This window comes from Macaca mulatta, chromosome 17 (assembly GCF_049350105.2).
Source record: "Macaca mulatta isolate MMU2019108-1 chromosome 17, T2T-MMU8v2.0, whole genome shotgun sequence".
Classification (NCBI taxonomy): Eukaryota; Metazoa; Chordata; class Mammalia; order Primates; family Cercopithecidae; genus Macaca; species Macaca mulatta.
Window position 1 is genome coordinate 25895193 of NC_133422.1, and position 15884 is coordinate 25911076.

Here is a 15884-nt window from a genome sequence, read left to right on the forward strand (position 1 = left end):
CCAGCCTGACCAGCATGGTAAAACCCCGCCTCTATTGAAAATACAAAAATTAGCTGGGCATGGTGGCGTGCACCTGTAATCTCAGATACTCAGGAGGCTGAGGGAGGAGAATTGCTTGAACCCGGGAGGCGGAGGTTGCAGTGAGCCAAGATTGTGCCACTGCACTCCAGCCTAGGTGACAGAGACTCCATCTCGGGGGAAAAAAAAAAAAAAAAAAAAAAAAGGACAGTGAGTTCTGACCACAGGCATTGAGGGTTTTTTACTATTAAGAAATCAAAATTGACATTTCCCAGTTAGTTACATATCTGTTTTTCAACTAAAATAATTTCATTATCTCTGATGTAGCTAATGGACTTTCCTCATGTTGGAGGATAATTAGAATTATTTAATCCTTACCTGTTCTTGTAATAGAGACACAGAAAGGGTAAGACATTTCCCTAAAGTTACACAGTGAGTCATACAAAATGCACTTCCACAAAAGGGCATGGCTACATGATAGGAGGCTAATATTAGTAGACTGCAGTTTCTGTCAGAACATTTGCATTTTTTCAATTAAATAAAGAGCTAGATTCTTACAAAAATACAGCTCAAGCTGTATTACCATACTAAGGTTTTGAAAACCTAAGTATCAGAGCAAGGTCACTTGTATAAATACCACCTGCAGTTCCAGTGTGTGGTCTGGTCTTACTGGAAAAATTCTCTAACCAAGATCGTCTTGACACAGTATCTATGTTTTTTTTTTTTTTTTTCTTTCTTTCTTTTTTCTTTTTGTTTTGAGACAGGGTCTTACTCTGTCACCCAGGTTGGAATGCAGTGCCATGGTCACAGCTCACTGCAGCCTTGACCTCTCGGGCTCAAGCAATCCTCCCACCTTAGCCTCCCGAGTAGCTGAAACCACAGGTGCATGCCACCATGCCTGACTAATTTTTTAACATCTTTTTGTAGAGTCAGGGTTTCCTTATGTTTTCTAGGCTCGTCTAAAACTCCAGAGCTCAAGCAATCTGTCCACCTCAGCCTTCCAAAGTGCTGGGATTATAGGCATGAAACATCGTGCCTGGCCTATGTTGGTTTTCACTAGATATCATTCCTTAAAAAAATACTTTTGGTCAGCCAGGCATGGTGGCTCACACCTGTAATCCCAGCACTTTGGGAGGCCAAAGCGGGTGGATCATGTGAGGTCAGGAGTTTTAGACCAGCCTGGCCAACATGGTGAAATCCCATCTCTACTAAAAATACAAAAAAAAAAAAAAAAAAAAAAAAATTAACCAGGTGTGGTGGCACACACCTGTAATCTCAGCTAGCTGGGAGGCTGAGGTGGGAGAATCACTTGAACCTAGGAGACAGAGGTTTGCCGTGAGCCAGATCACGCCATCACACTCCAGTCTGGGCAACAGAGTGAGACAATGTCTCAAAAAAAAAAAAGACCAAAAGCGTCTAGTCTTCTTTACAATATTACTTTCTGAAAATGAGCATAACCTAGTTTAATAATCCCTGAATTTATTCTGCTAATTTAAATCCTTGTTATTTTTGCATTCTGAAGGTCAGTTAGCAATGAGCACTTAGTAACAAAAATATATTAATCTCCAACATGGTTTTAATACTTCTAGAGACTCTTTTTATTGTGATGAGGAGAGAATCTTATTTCTAAAGTTTTTCTTTTTTTTTTTTTTTTTTTGAGACGGAGTCTCGCTCTGTTGCCCAGGCTGGAGTGCAGTGGCCGGATCTCAGCTCACTGCAAGCTCCGCCTCCTGGGTTCACACCATTCTCCCGCCTCAGCCTCCCGAGTAGCTGGGACTACAGGCGCCCGCCACCTCGCCCGGCTAGTTTTTTGTATTTCTTAATAGAGACGGGGTTTCACTGTGTTAGCCAGGATGGTCTCGATCTCCTGACCTCGTGATCTGCCCGTCTCGGCCTCCCAAAGTGCTGGGATTACAGGCTTGAGCCACCGCGCCCGGCCTAAAGTTTTTCTTTTGGTTACCTAAAAACATGATGACCGGTGGAAAATCAGTATGTGTTAAGTCACAGTGCAAATTCTCTATTTGGTTTTTTATCTAAATGACAAAGTTGGACTGGCTGGTCTATAAAAAACTTAAGCTTGAATATTTATATTACTATAATTAGATTTGTTTCTGTATCAAAAAGAATAAATTCAGTAAATATTTATAACATGCTCATGATTCTTTTTGATCTGCTTGTGTGTATGTGGTATTATAGTACTAACTATAGGGTGCTATGATTTCACTGAAGTTTGGAATCATTCTCTAAGACATAGGTTAGGGCTAATAGAAAATTCAGAAGGGATTCATTTGACTATTTTAATAAGTAACTGAATCTGGAATTTATAACCCGATAAATTCTTACTAATTGCAGAAGTGTGAGGCATTAGTGTTGTTTTTATTTACATTCATTTTCCTAAATCGTATCTTCTTTAAATCAGTCTATAAAATTCATACCTTATCTTAGGCTGAATTTGAACAAAAGTGTTCTAGAGAACAAGGCCATTCTAGAAATACTGCTTTTACATTTTCAGAACGGATATGTTTTATCCCCAAACACCTAGACTATTATCTCCTGTTTCTTCCTCCTTATCCCCCAGCTAATTAAGACAGTGACCCATGGGGTTTTATTTTTGTGATGAATTTATAACCTCTTTAAAATGTGGCAAGATTCAGTGACTTGTGGGAATAGAATTTTGCATTATTGTCTACAATATTGATTACACAATAGTGAAATGTTATCTTGCGTGCTAAATTTGCTTGGGCATTTTCCCCCCATTATTTTGTCAGGACAGGAAGTAATTGACAACAGTGCAGAGTACTATTAAAATAATTTGACCTTCACCATATAACTTCCAAAATGTGAATGGACAATTGGACTTTGTGTTTTGAATTGTCTACAGATGTCCTGTCCTGTAAGTCAGAAGGAAAAAAACTTGTATTTATCGTTACATGAAGTTTTTTTAAAGTAAATTGAGTGACCATTTTCCCTAGTGCTAACTAAGTTTTCAAATATCGCTAGGGGGAGTTGATTTTTTTAAATAAAGCTATTATGTTAGAAACATACATGGAAAAAAATCACCTTACGTTTAGAGAAACAGCATATTTTGATTTCCTGGCTAACTCAAGCATGACCAGCAAAGAGTAAGGTGAGTATAGTTCACATTAAAAAATGGAATAAGGCTTAGTTTCATCTCATGCTGTGAATAACGTGCTACCTAAATATATCTGTTATCTTTTTGCTTTCCTCTCCTCCCTCCTTATTTATTAAGAGAAAGATTGTTTTAAAAAATTATGTCTTTGAAGCTTCTGGAAATTGTCAGTTTCATATTGAAAATTGGTGATTTCCATAATTTATATAAGGATCTTTCTCGCACTGTCACTCACAAGACTTAAAAAAACTTGTTTTAGATGCCAGTAACATCCATTTTCTCTAGAGATGGAAAATCATTCCTTCTAATTCTTCCCCACAAGCACGCCCACTTCTCCTGCCAACAACATCACCAAAGTGATTGTATCTGGTCATGAGTTCCATAGAAGGATTTGATTTCCTGCATTTCTAGGGCTCACCTGTGTGGTATTTGTGTGGGGACTCTTAAAATAGGACGGAATGGCACCTTTTGCTTATTTGTAACTTAGTTAAGGCAAAGAAAGCTTTCATTGAAAGGATTTGATTGTTGGCTCCTGTGACTGAGCAAAGGCCCTAGTAATTGGGAAAAGATGGCATTTCACTGTTCTCTTCTCCCGTGTAGAAATGCATTCAGAAAGGCAGGCTGATTTACTGACTCAGTGAGGGGTTGAGAGTGACTGAACACAATCTCTGGACCTCCTAATTCTGTAATGACTTCCTTCGATGTTTTTGTCTCTGCAGATGTGCTTGTGGAGTTTGTTTCTGTTTTTGTTTTAAACACTAGAAGTGTTGTTCTCAAACTTGTGTGTGACTTTTCTGGGCCAGGAGGGATACAGCAACAGTGGTTGGGGCTGATGTCGCTGAACATGTGGTGCTCTCAGCCCGTGTCACCCCACCTCCCCCATCAGACTGCTGTACAGAGAAGCTTGGTGAGGTGTCTGCACTGTGCACATTCAGCCTTTATAGAGGACAGCTTCGTTCCTTTCTATCAGGAGTGATACTGTTCCTCTTCATCGGGTAATATCCGTTGAGCATCGTCATGACGAGGACAGGTTGATAGATTACCTGAAGCCTTTTCGACGAGACCAGGTTAGAGGGCAGGGATCAACTGTGTTGTGTACAGCCTGGTCCAAATGTGGAGCCTGGGGGTGTTCACTGGATTGGTCGATGATGAGTTCATCTTATTTGAATGAAAGTGAAACAGACTTCTGAAACGAGGCTTTGCTGCCTTCTATGGTGAAAGGGGAGAGCTTTTGCAGGTTCAAAAGTAAAGTGGGATATTTAAGGCCTTGATCTCACTGGAATCATTTATATCTTTAGTTCTTTGATGCCAAGTGGGACCTGCATGGGATTTAGTGTGTATGTTGGAGCATCCTGGGTCCCAGGGTCCTGGAGAAGGAGCCACAGGATTATGGAGTGTCACCGTAAGTGGATTTTAGAAGTTTGATCCAACATTTATTGATCCCTTACTTGGCACTCTACCTGGCACTGGGAGGATGGAATGAATAAGACTTGGTCCCTCCCACCCAGGAGCTCATAGGCTTAAAGGGGAATATAAACCCATGAGCAAATGACTTACAGTGACACGCTATCTAAAAGACCACACAGGAAGAAGTGGTGTCTCCCTGGGCATTAGATCAGAGTGGGAGAGGTGGGGGAAGCCTCGTGAAAGATTTCACGAAAGAGGTTGAGGCTTGAATTAAGTCTTTAAAAATGTGTCAGTGGGACAAGAGGACAATATTGGGGACTGGCATATCAGGCAGGGAAGGAGCATGAGCAAGTTTGGAAATTATGAAATACTGAAAACTGCCAGAAGCAGTAACATTGCTTGAGTGTAGGTTGTGAGGAGGGACATTCAGAGAAATGGTGCTGGAGAAATGGACAGACCTCATCATAGACACTGGCCTTACTGCCCAGTTTGGACTTTATAGTTGTTGAGGAGCCTCCACAAGTGTTTAAACTGGTGAACAGCATGATGGCATTTGCACTGTGGCCGCTCTGTGAAGGATGCATCCAAGGCAGAGACTGATGTATGGAAACCAGTCAGGAGATCGTGATAGCACCCCAGCTCTAAGAGAGAGCACTGGTCTGACTGTAGGAGTAGCTGGGGGTGGGTGGGGGAGTGAAGAGCCCAGCACAACTCCCAGAGCCAAGAGGAAGAGTGGGATTCAGAGAGATCCTAAGGATATAGAAGACTATAAATGTCAAGGCCTCCATTTCGCATGTATCAAGAGGGGGTTCCAATCAAGGCTTTATTGCGTACTTGCTTCCTAAAGCAAAGAAGACAAGAATTGCTTGTGAAATGTATGGCAAGGTGGTCAGCTGTAAGGTTTCTAGCCTGTGGTGAAGAACTCCATTTTAGATAAATAGTGCATCCAAAGAGTGCATTAATATCCTAGTTTTTCACTGCAATATGTGAGAGTTTGGTAAAATAAGATGCATTGTAGTCTTCTATTTAGAGGCACGGTGGGACAGTGGCTCAACTGTGAACTGGTAATTCATTTCTAGTGTTAACTCTGGCACTTGCATGCTTTGGGCGACTGGCTAAACTTTTCTGAGCCCCACTTTTTGATTTGTAAATATTAGGCTAGTAATATTGTCCAGTGGGTTTGTTGTGAGAATTCAGTAAAATCAAAGCATGTCAAAGTGGCAGGCCAGAGGCTGGTGAAGCAGCTGCCGAATGCTACTAATGTCCACCCTTTCTCCATTTTTCTCTCCTCTGAGGGAGTTTAAAACGTTCAACTTTTTCTTCTCTGTGCTGAGTCTTATTGCTAGGGACCTGGAGATGAATATAAAAGTGTACCTGTGTAGTTTTCCAAATATTTAAATTCCTTAAGGAGATTTCACATGAAATGCTTGATTTCCTGGAAAAAGATGTTTATTATTTCTCTCTCTGCTTTTGATACAGGATGTCAGCTGCAACGAGATCACAGCGTTGCCCCAGCAGATAGGTCAGTTGAAATCTCTACGAGAACTGAATGTCAGAAGAAATTACCTTAAAGTTTTACCACAAGGTAAAAAAGAAAGAGGGAAAATGAAGAAAATGGGAGACTTTCACTATTTTATTTTTGGGGGGATTTACTTTTGTGAAGAGGGTGGATCTTTTCGTGTGTGTGTGTATGTATGCCTACTACTAATAATTAGGATTTGAATTTCACATGCAGATAACAAAAATGTGGTGTTCAGGCTGTGATTTTAGTCAAGGGCTACGGTAACAAAATTATTCCCCTGGGTAGTGCTGTGGGGCACGGGGGTGGACCTGGGTGTATTAGTTTGCTGGGGCTACTACTGTAACAAAGAACCACAGCTGGGGTGGCTTGAATAACAGAACTTCATCTTCTCACAATTTTGGAGGCTGGATGCCAGGATCAAGGTGCCAGCAGGGTTGGTTCCTTCTGAGGCCTCTCAGCTTGGCTTGTGGGTGACATCTCCTCTCTGGGTCTTCACATCATCTCCCCTCTGTGCATGTCTGTGTCCTCATCTCTTCTTATTACAAGGACACCAAGGATTAGAACTGCCCTCATGACCTCATTTTAACTTAATTACCCTTTTAAAGACCCTATCTCCAAATACAATCACATTCTGAGGTAATAGAGGTTAGGACTTCAACATATGAATTTTGGAAGGACTCAAGCCAGCCCATCGCAGGGGGTGACATGAATTGTTTTGGATATGGGTATGTGACGTTTTGGAACGTGAAATTTTGGGGACATGCTTTGTTCTACAGATCCTGTCTGTCAGGATTTCTAGCCTTGGGGATCTGGGAGCACTGGTTGGGAACTCCCAGTGTCTAGAATCTTTTCTGAGGTGAGGGTGCTGCCTCTGCTGGAGTGATACTTGGACTAATGTCTCACTGGTGGTCTCGGTAAGTTTCACCAGTGGTGGCTGCAGAACCTCAGCATTGGGACGTGGCTCCCAAGCACCTAACATGAACGCTGAGAACTCAGACAGCCCTGCTTTGCAGCCGTGGGCTTCCGTAGTATGACTATCCGGTAGTGTGTAGAGTTCAAGGAAGATGTATGTATTTATTCCGAAATTGCGTACCATTTAGAGCATGAAAGCAGCCTCATAGGGGGTAGTGCCTCTGCATTTTGTGTTTCGGTTTGGACCTGGATCAGGAATGAACGGATGAGTCCTGGAACCCTGAATGCTTTCTCCAAAGCATACTCTGGTTTTCAGAGATCACATTGATTTCCATTGTTTGTGTTTAAAGTCTCTAGACTTAGCCGATTTCAAACATGTATTTAAAAATATTTCTCAAAGCAAAACCCTGTAGTATTTGGAAACAGTCAGCATTTGGTTGATCTGACATGAATGGAGCAATTTATGGATGCCTCATTTTAATTATCCTGTCTCTGCATCTTGATCTTTGGCTTGAAATGCTTCATAATAAGGCAAGAGAATGGATCTCATGAAAGGGAAAGAACTTTGGAAAATGTAATGTGCTTTGTAAATGGGAGGTTCGGGTCCGCTTGCCGTCTTTCACCTTCCTCATACTGACTAGCATTTTAGAGAAGCAGAATGAGAAACAGCATTTTTTACTTGAGTGCTTGAGATGACTTGGTTTAAAAATATTGATTGATTTTTCATTTTGTCCTAGTACAGTCTCATTTTTTAGATATACAAAACTTGTATTTGGTTTAAGCAAACACAAAAGGAAAGCTTATTAACAGCAAATTTATATGCATACAACCTTTTATGAGTTAAAGAAAACTTTCACGTAAACTTAAGCTCCCATGTTAATTATTGTGAAAATGTCAGAAATAATTGAACTCTCATTTTCAAATGGAAAAATTAATGTGATAATTTTGCAAATGCCTGTCATAGTTTGGAAACATGGAAAGAAAGTATATTCACAAAATCTAGATTTTTGTCTCTCACTGGTTCCTCTTTTTTTTTTTTTTTTTTTTACCTTAAAAGCATTCCTTTCCCTTAAAAAGATCAGTTATTTCATAATTTTGTTTTCTCAGTTTTGATATTTTAAAAATATACTCAAAGCTAAAACTTCAGTTTACTGAAAAATTTTTAAAAAGAATAATTTCCTGAGTATCAAGTTCCTTTTTGCTTCACTCTGGAGAACTCTATTGATAAAAGACCATTGAAAATACTTGTGACTGTGAAGACTTCCCCTATTTACTTATATATATGTTTTTCCTCTTTGGATACCCTTCCTCGTATGCTTTCAATTTGAGGATGAAAAAAAAAAAACCCAAAATTGTGGTCTAATTACTCATATCAATTTTGTGGTGGTTTTACTACAACAACTGCAATAGGAAGACCATATTTTATTCTTTCTAGAACTAGAATGAACAGAGGATTAAAATAGCCATTCATTGCCTCTCTTAGCAGTGGGGAGAGGGAATGGGATTTGTTCTTCTGCTTCTTTTTTTCTTACTCCCTTTTCCTACTCCACATTTTTTTACTTTTCCTGGACTGGCACTGCAAAATTATCATTTTCTCCTTCATTTTATTGTTGTGAAACTGTCTGGTTCTTGTTTTCCTGAACTATGATGGCAATTGTGTTCCAAACTGGAACTAGAAAAGAAATGGTCATTATAAAACCATTACTCAGTTTATTTACCTGTAAGTTTTCTTCTGCTATGTTCTCCATGAACTTGGCCCTCTAGTCTTAAGAGTCTTCATTTTAAGTGGCAAAGAATTGCTAATGATGCAGAGTCCAGTTAAATTTTTCCAGTGATTAGCTAACCTAACTTTAGTTAACCATCTCGGAGGTAGGGTGATATTGCCAGGGGTAACCGCTAGGAGGCGTTCCTCTTATCACGGAATCTTCATAATTCTTAACCATCTTACAAACAAGCTGTGAGGTGAAAGGGGATCTTGCTTTTCCTATCCTTTCACTTTCATGATTCCAGTGTCCTCCAGGACCAGTGTGGCCTGAGGTCAATCCCCCATCCTGCCAGACAGGAGGCAAGCTCGGTTTGAGCAATGAACTAACTACTCAGGGCAATTTAAAAAATACAGATCCCTTGGCTTCAGGTCCAGGGGTCTGTATTCTTTCAAAAACACACTTCCTGAGTTTCTCCTGCACAGCCCACCTATCATGGACCTGAGTTTGGAACCTGCGGCCTTAGATGCTCTTCTGCCTCCCCTCTAGAATTTTAGTTCCATTCCTCGTTTCTTTAAGACAAAGTAATTCACTAAGCTATGAACCAAGGACAGTCCCTTACATTCCCAGAGTGCTTCGGATTCTGAGAGAGGTACTGGTTACTAGAATCTTTTCCTGCTGGAATTTGACATAACGTAACTGAGTAAAGTGAAAACCGAAGAGCGGTGTAGGGGTAGAGGAGAAATAGTGTGAATTTTTACTCCAGGTCAGTGCCTTGAGTTACTCTTCTTTGTCTAATTCTTGCCCTTCTTCCACTTTAGAACTCCTTGAGTCCTTAACAGATCCCATAACAAAAGTTCCGAGGCCTCGTTCTGGAGTGAACCCTTCATAGCCCCACACACACAGATCTCAGTGGCTTGCCTGCATCACCCTAGATGTCTGGCATGGCTTAGCCTCTTTGCTCTATGGCATATATTTGACTTTATTCCTAGCAGCTGCCAATGTCACTTTGAATGCTTGAAATTACTGAGTGTTTACTGTGCCAGTGGGTGGGGATTTTAAGCTAAATGTAATGTTCTGACTTCTGAGTGGAGCTACAGAAGACTTTTTAAAAGCTGTAGAATAAACTCTCATCATACCAGAATCACAGGGCCTGTCGGAAAATTCTGAATTGGATAACATTTATTTTTTTTAAATGCGGTTGAAAAACTCACGAATATATTTCGTGTAGCTAGTTCTGGGATAATGCCAGCCCAGATACATTGATTAGATAAGAATATTCTGTAATTAACATATTACTCATGGGCTAGCGAATGCTACTGGGAAACAGTTTGAAGTTAAAACATAAACATGTCCTGTGTGATGTGGCTTGCGTGATTTTTTTTTGCTGAAAAAAAAGTCTTTTTAAACAATGGATATTGTAAATGTCAAGTGTTTCCAGTTTTTATCAGAACTAACAACAATGTAAAACTTTGGGGCATGCAATGAAAGATTTTCCCTCTTTTGGTAAAATGTTGTGTACACACACCATGTATTCCTAATGTACAACTTGCTTTTGATTATACTCAATTATATTTTTCCTGAGAAGCAGAACATTAATTTTTGAATGATCAGCCATTAATCTGATTGCTTTCTAAGGTTTTTTCTTTCTTTTTTCTTTTTTCTATTATTTTAGAACTAGTAGATCTTCCCTTGGTAAAGTTTGACTTTTCCTGCAACAAAGTGCTCGTGATTCCAATTTGTTTTAGAGAGATGAAGCAGCTGCAAGTGTTGCTACTTGAGAATAATCCTCTGCAGTCTCCTCCAGCACAGGTGAGGGGTCTTGCAGCAAAGCCAATGCCCCATGGGATGTGCTGTTATGGGGCCAAGGGAAAATTTCCCCTTCACCCTCTGAAAGTTTGCTGAAAATCACTCATCACTGGCAAGTGGCAGATTAATTGGAGAAAAGGCATGCAAAATTTATCAACATGTACGTGGAAGCTTCCAGAGTGAAGACCCAAAGATACAGGGGAAATTGTCCATTTTTATGCTTACAAAGTGTGGGCAGCCATGTAGAAATATGATTGGACAAAAAGAGTATGATCTCACGTTAATAGACTGAGTGAGGAAACCCAGCGGGGCCTGTGTCTCTGGATTCTTCTTGGGCTCTCTGAGGATCATCCCTTCCTTCTGGGTGTGGCGCAGGACCCTCTTTGGAATGGGGGTTCTTATTGGCCTACTGTCAAACAAGAGAGGTCAGATAATTTCTTTATGGCCAGTTTTTACACAGAAAGGCAGAGGGAAAGTTCAAGTAATATTTTGAGGTTTTAAAGGGGTTCTGGTTTCTATGACCAGCTTTGGGGAAGAGGGACTCAAATTTCTAAGGCTCCCTTCCTTGGGAGAATGGGACCGAGAGGCAGGAGGGCAGGAGAGGTCAGAGAAAAACTTTTGCTTCTGAGGCCTTCATTTTGGGGTATTGTTTTCTGATTCCCAGTGCTATCAATAGTGCTTAAGCAGCTCTCCGAAGGCCAGTTTTCTGATTCTCTGCTGAAGAGAATAATATTGAATAAAACTTGATTGTAAGCAGTCACAGGTAACCGTTGAGTGAATGTGAGAAACAATAAGTTGTCTTCCGCTGCATCAAATCTATTTACCAGCACTTGGCTGACTATGCTAATCACTCCAACTCCAGAATTAAATGTCTTATTATTTATCATTTTATTTGAATTTTTTTCACGGAGTACACTGATTGATTGATTTTTTTTTCTTTTTTTTTTTTTTTTTTGAGACAGAGTCTCGCTCTGTCGCCCAGGCTGGGTGCAGTGGCACGATCTCGGCTCACTGTAGCCTCTGCCTGCCAGGATCAAGCGATTCTCCTGCCTCAGCCTCCTGAGTAGCTGGGACTACAGGCGCCTGCCACCACACCTGGATAATTTTTTTATTTTTAGTAGAGATGAGGTTTCACCATGTTGGCCAGGCTGCTCTCGAATTCCTGACCTCCAGAGATCCGCCCGCCTTGGCCTCCCAAAGTGCTGGGATTACAGGCGTGAGCTGCTGCTCCCAGCCATATATTCCTTATTTAAATGTTAGCTGGAAAATGGAATTTAAACATGGTTATTGATTATTTAGAGACAGGTCTCAAGCTCAGATATTAAACTGCATGAGAGAAAAATGAAGTACTATGCTTTCAGATGCTTAACCATGTAAATATTTTGAAGTTTATTTTCTTTTTAAATAATTTAACAGCTTCTTAAATCTACAGTTATTTTTAGGCTCCGAATTGTTTTCTACGGGCTCGAAAATAATTGTGCTTTTCTCATCTTTTGTAATTGGAATTTCACCAGGCTGGTCATCTGACTTTATACTTTTTATACTGTATATACTTGAATACATTTTTGTTAGACTTTTATAGTTTAATGCAAGAAAAAATGGGAAATTTGCTTAAGCATGGTTTTCTGTTCGAAGTAGAATTTGGAGGGAATGATTCCCAAAATTCTAAGGACGGATTTAGTGTACATGGGTAGGGTGTTACTTGACATGAAATCGGGAAAATTGAAATATACAGAGTAAGGATTTGATACTTACATTTTGTTTTGTCATTGAAAAATGAATATGATTACTATTAATTTCTTCATAGATTTGCACAAAGGGCAAAGTTCACATATTTAAGTATCTGAGCATACAAGCATGCCAGATTAAGACAACTGACTCCCTTTATCTCCACACCATGGAGAGGCCACATTTACACCAGCACGTGGAAGATGGGTGAGTCATGCCCTCATTCAAAGCCCCCGTTTAAAATTTGCCTAGGCCAAGGCCCTCCAGGTAGCTGACTTCAAAAATCTGTTTGTTTTAAGTCACCATGGTGTCTGCAGAGAACAAAGCAAAACAAAACAATTTGCTTTACTCACTTAATTTGTGTTTAAAACAAGAAGTTGAGAAAAAAAAAAACAAACAAAACCAGGATTTTTCAAAATCAGGAACAAAGCTCTATCAAAAATTACCTTTCTCTATTTGTAATAATTAAAATTGGTACTTTCTATGCCTGTAACAACAAACTGATAATCTTCCCGTATGTGTTTTAGTTTTTTGTTCTAGATCCTTTCACATAGCAAAAATAAAATTTAGTAACTTTTTAAATAGTAAACTAAAATCATCCCTTCAGTTCTAACATCAACTGTAAAATGCCAATATATATAAAATGAGTTTTACAGCCTAAGATTTAAAGTTGCTACTATTAGCAAGATCGTCTTACTGTAAATTAATTAACATAATTTTGTATATTCCAGGTCAGATGTTTATCAGAGAAAATGAACCATTTAAATGTCACTACACTAATAACAAATGTAGAGGTTTTTGGCTTCACAGTGGCATTTATAATGTGATTGCATTAAAAATTAGGTCTATACACACTGTTTTATTTTTGTATTTTATTCTCATTTTGTCAATTTGCTTATTGTGTAAAAATTAAATAATACTAAAAATTTTGCAAACAAAAAAAAAACCCAAGAAGTTGAGAAACTATTGGGATATGAAAGCAAAAACTGATGCTATTGAGAATATTTTGGTATATCTCAAATATCATCTACTGTCTCCTAATCAATAATCAGTTCTTCCTGTGTAAGTGGGTATATACTTATAAATAAGATCTATAATACAAATGTGGATTTTTTTACTTATCAGAATAACTATATTGAGCCCAGACATGGCGTTTTAGCAATTATTAATGTTGAATATGCCTCCAGAACAACGTTAAGAAAAAAATGAAGGCTTTATTTTTGGTCTTTTAAAAATACAGTATGTGTAGTTCTTTTTGCCACTTCCTGTTTCAAATGGAAATGTTAGAACCTTTTCACACATCCTAGAGCTTCTTGTGGCATAAATCAAGCCTTGAGCTTCCAAAAAACAACGTTCCCTCACTGATCGCAGTTATAGAAATGCAGGTTCTTTTTAAGAAGCCTTTACTGCAGAAATCTTTTCCTTCACTTTTTGCTGCATAAGTAAATGTAAAATTTCTGACTACCTTAATGTTACTTTTATATAATGCTTAACATATGTATCCACTGTTTTACGTACTTAATCCCTGGATAAAAATTTACAGAATTATTGAAAGTAATCACATTTCATAACCTAAGGGGTAAAAGCAGTTATGTGGTTTGCTAGATTCAGTAAAATAAGAACATTGGTAACTATTTTTAAGAAACACTTTGACATCTAAGAGCAAGTCACTTGATTAGAGCATAAATCCATGAAACCCTGAACACAAAGAATTTTATCTTATACCGTGTTTAGACTGTGCTACCGTCTGATTTTCATTAGGTCCATGTCTTAATATTCTTTAATACTAGACTGATTTGTTGCCTGACAGTAATAATAAAAATTTGCATAGCAAAATTATTATTAGAATATAAATTGATATATCTTGGTGTGAACTTTGTGATTTTCATCTTTTTTAAATGAATTCAATATTGATGGCATCTATCTCAGCAAGAAGGATTCTGATTCAGGAGTTGGAAGTGACAATGGAGATAAGCGATTATCTGCCACCGAGGTAAAGTTAGTGATCAGATTCTTTTCCTTCTGTACTTCCAGACATATTTCCCAGGAGTTCATTGAACTCCTTTCTGTTAAAGGGCATTGATTCATTTGTATGAGAGTATGTGATATTCGTAAAAGCGATTGGAAATCCTCGAAGTGTTATATAAATATTAGCTGTTGTTAGTTTATTCTGCATCTTTCTATTTTTGTAAATGCCTCAAGAGTAGAGTCTGTATCTTCCTCTCCTATACATTATCTAAAATATTATTGAGTGCCCAATAAATATTACAAAGTGGCTAAGTAGTATGCAAGTGCTCATGAAGCACTTTTATAAATATGCTTATTTTTCAGTAATAGAGTAATTTAGAAAAACATTGTTATACATATGCATAAATGTTAAGGAATCAACTGTACATTTCATGTTAGTAATTGACCCACAGGAAATGCATTTATGAGTAGCTATAGTTTTTATAACAATGTTTATTTTCCTCAGACTCTTAGATTGTGTTCTGTTCTTAGATCTGTTCAGTTAATTGGATAAAAGTTTGGTTACTTGTAAGCTAACAGGCCTCACACATTAGAACTTCCTACAGTGGTTATAAATAATGCTTTGATAACTGATTTATTATCTCACATGTAGTCTATTAGAGTCCCCAAAATCTAACACTAACGTACCATTAAATGGAGCTTCTCGGCCTCAGAGATCTAGAAAGGAGTGGTAGGAAAAGTATCAGGTGCTCTTCTTTTTTTGAGGGAAGTTACTTTCTGTAGTTACTGAGTTTTGAAACATTATAATACTCTTTGAAATTGCCGTTAATAGGCCAATTACCCCATCAAAGAAACTCACATTTTTTCTATGTATGACTCCAGGAAAAAAACCTTTCTCCACGAGGTCAGGAGATCGAGACCATCCTGGCTAACACGGTGAAACCCCGTCTCTACTAAAAAAAATACAAAAAAATAGCCGGGCGAGGTGGCGGGCGCCTGTAGTCCCAGCTACTCGGGAGGCTGAGGCAGGAGAATGGCATGAACCCGGGAGGCGGAGCTTGCAGTGAGCTGAGATCCGGCCACTGCACTCCAGCCTGGGCGACAGAGCGAGACTCCGTCTCAAAAAAAAAAAAAAAAAAAAAAACCTTTCTCCAATTCTCCTCAAGTCTTTGAATTTTAATAGGTAGCTGAGGTATTTGATTTTATTTTTCACAAAATGCTGTATATAGCAGTGTATTAAAAAGTGGGATTCTTTAAAAATCCTTCTAATGTAGAACATTTTGAAAGGAAGAAGAGTTAATAGGCAGAGAAGGCCAGTGTCAATAAAAAAAAATAACCCATAGGAAGCACATTAATAGTTTACTGTGTTTCAGTGGGAGAGGGGATACTAAACACATTGCTTTAGTTGCATTTTAGTTCATCCTCTTCAACTCCTAAGTCCTCGCAAATGGACCATTGTTTCAGAAATTACTCACCCTAAGCATATTTTCTGTTAAATTAAACAGACCCTGCTTTCTCTAATTAAACTCATTAATAAAACATTACATAAAGAACTTCATTATCCTTTTGTTCTCACTTAAGCATAAGTAGGATGCTAATATCATTCTAAAAGGAGCCCAAGGATTTATTCGATGCCTTTTAATTAGATGCATATCTTTGGAATTGTGCTAAATTTTTAAGATGAGAG

At 38.6% G+C, this 15884-nt stretch overlaps 1 protein-coding gene across 6 annotated transcripts in view; it reads left to right on the forward strand.

Moving 5' to 3' along the window:
* LRCH1 (leucine rich repeats and calponin homology domain containing 1) overlaps nt 1–15884 on the forward strand; it is a 204032-nt gene that overhangs the window by 125336 nt on the left and 62812 nt on the right. For all 6 annotated transcript variants that reach the window (XM_015121050.3, XM_015121052.3, XM_077974336.1 and 3 more), the window contains exons 4-7: nt 6035–6140; nt 10368–10504; nt 12309–12436; nt 14159–14222. In XM_015121050.3, the coding sequence (XP_014976536.1) occupies nt 6035–6140; nt 10368–10504; nt 12309–12436; nt 14159–14222 (435 nt within the window). The remainder of the gene's footprint in view (nt 1–6034; nt 6141–10367; nt 10505–12308; nt 12437–14158; nt 14223–15884) is intronic.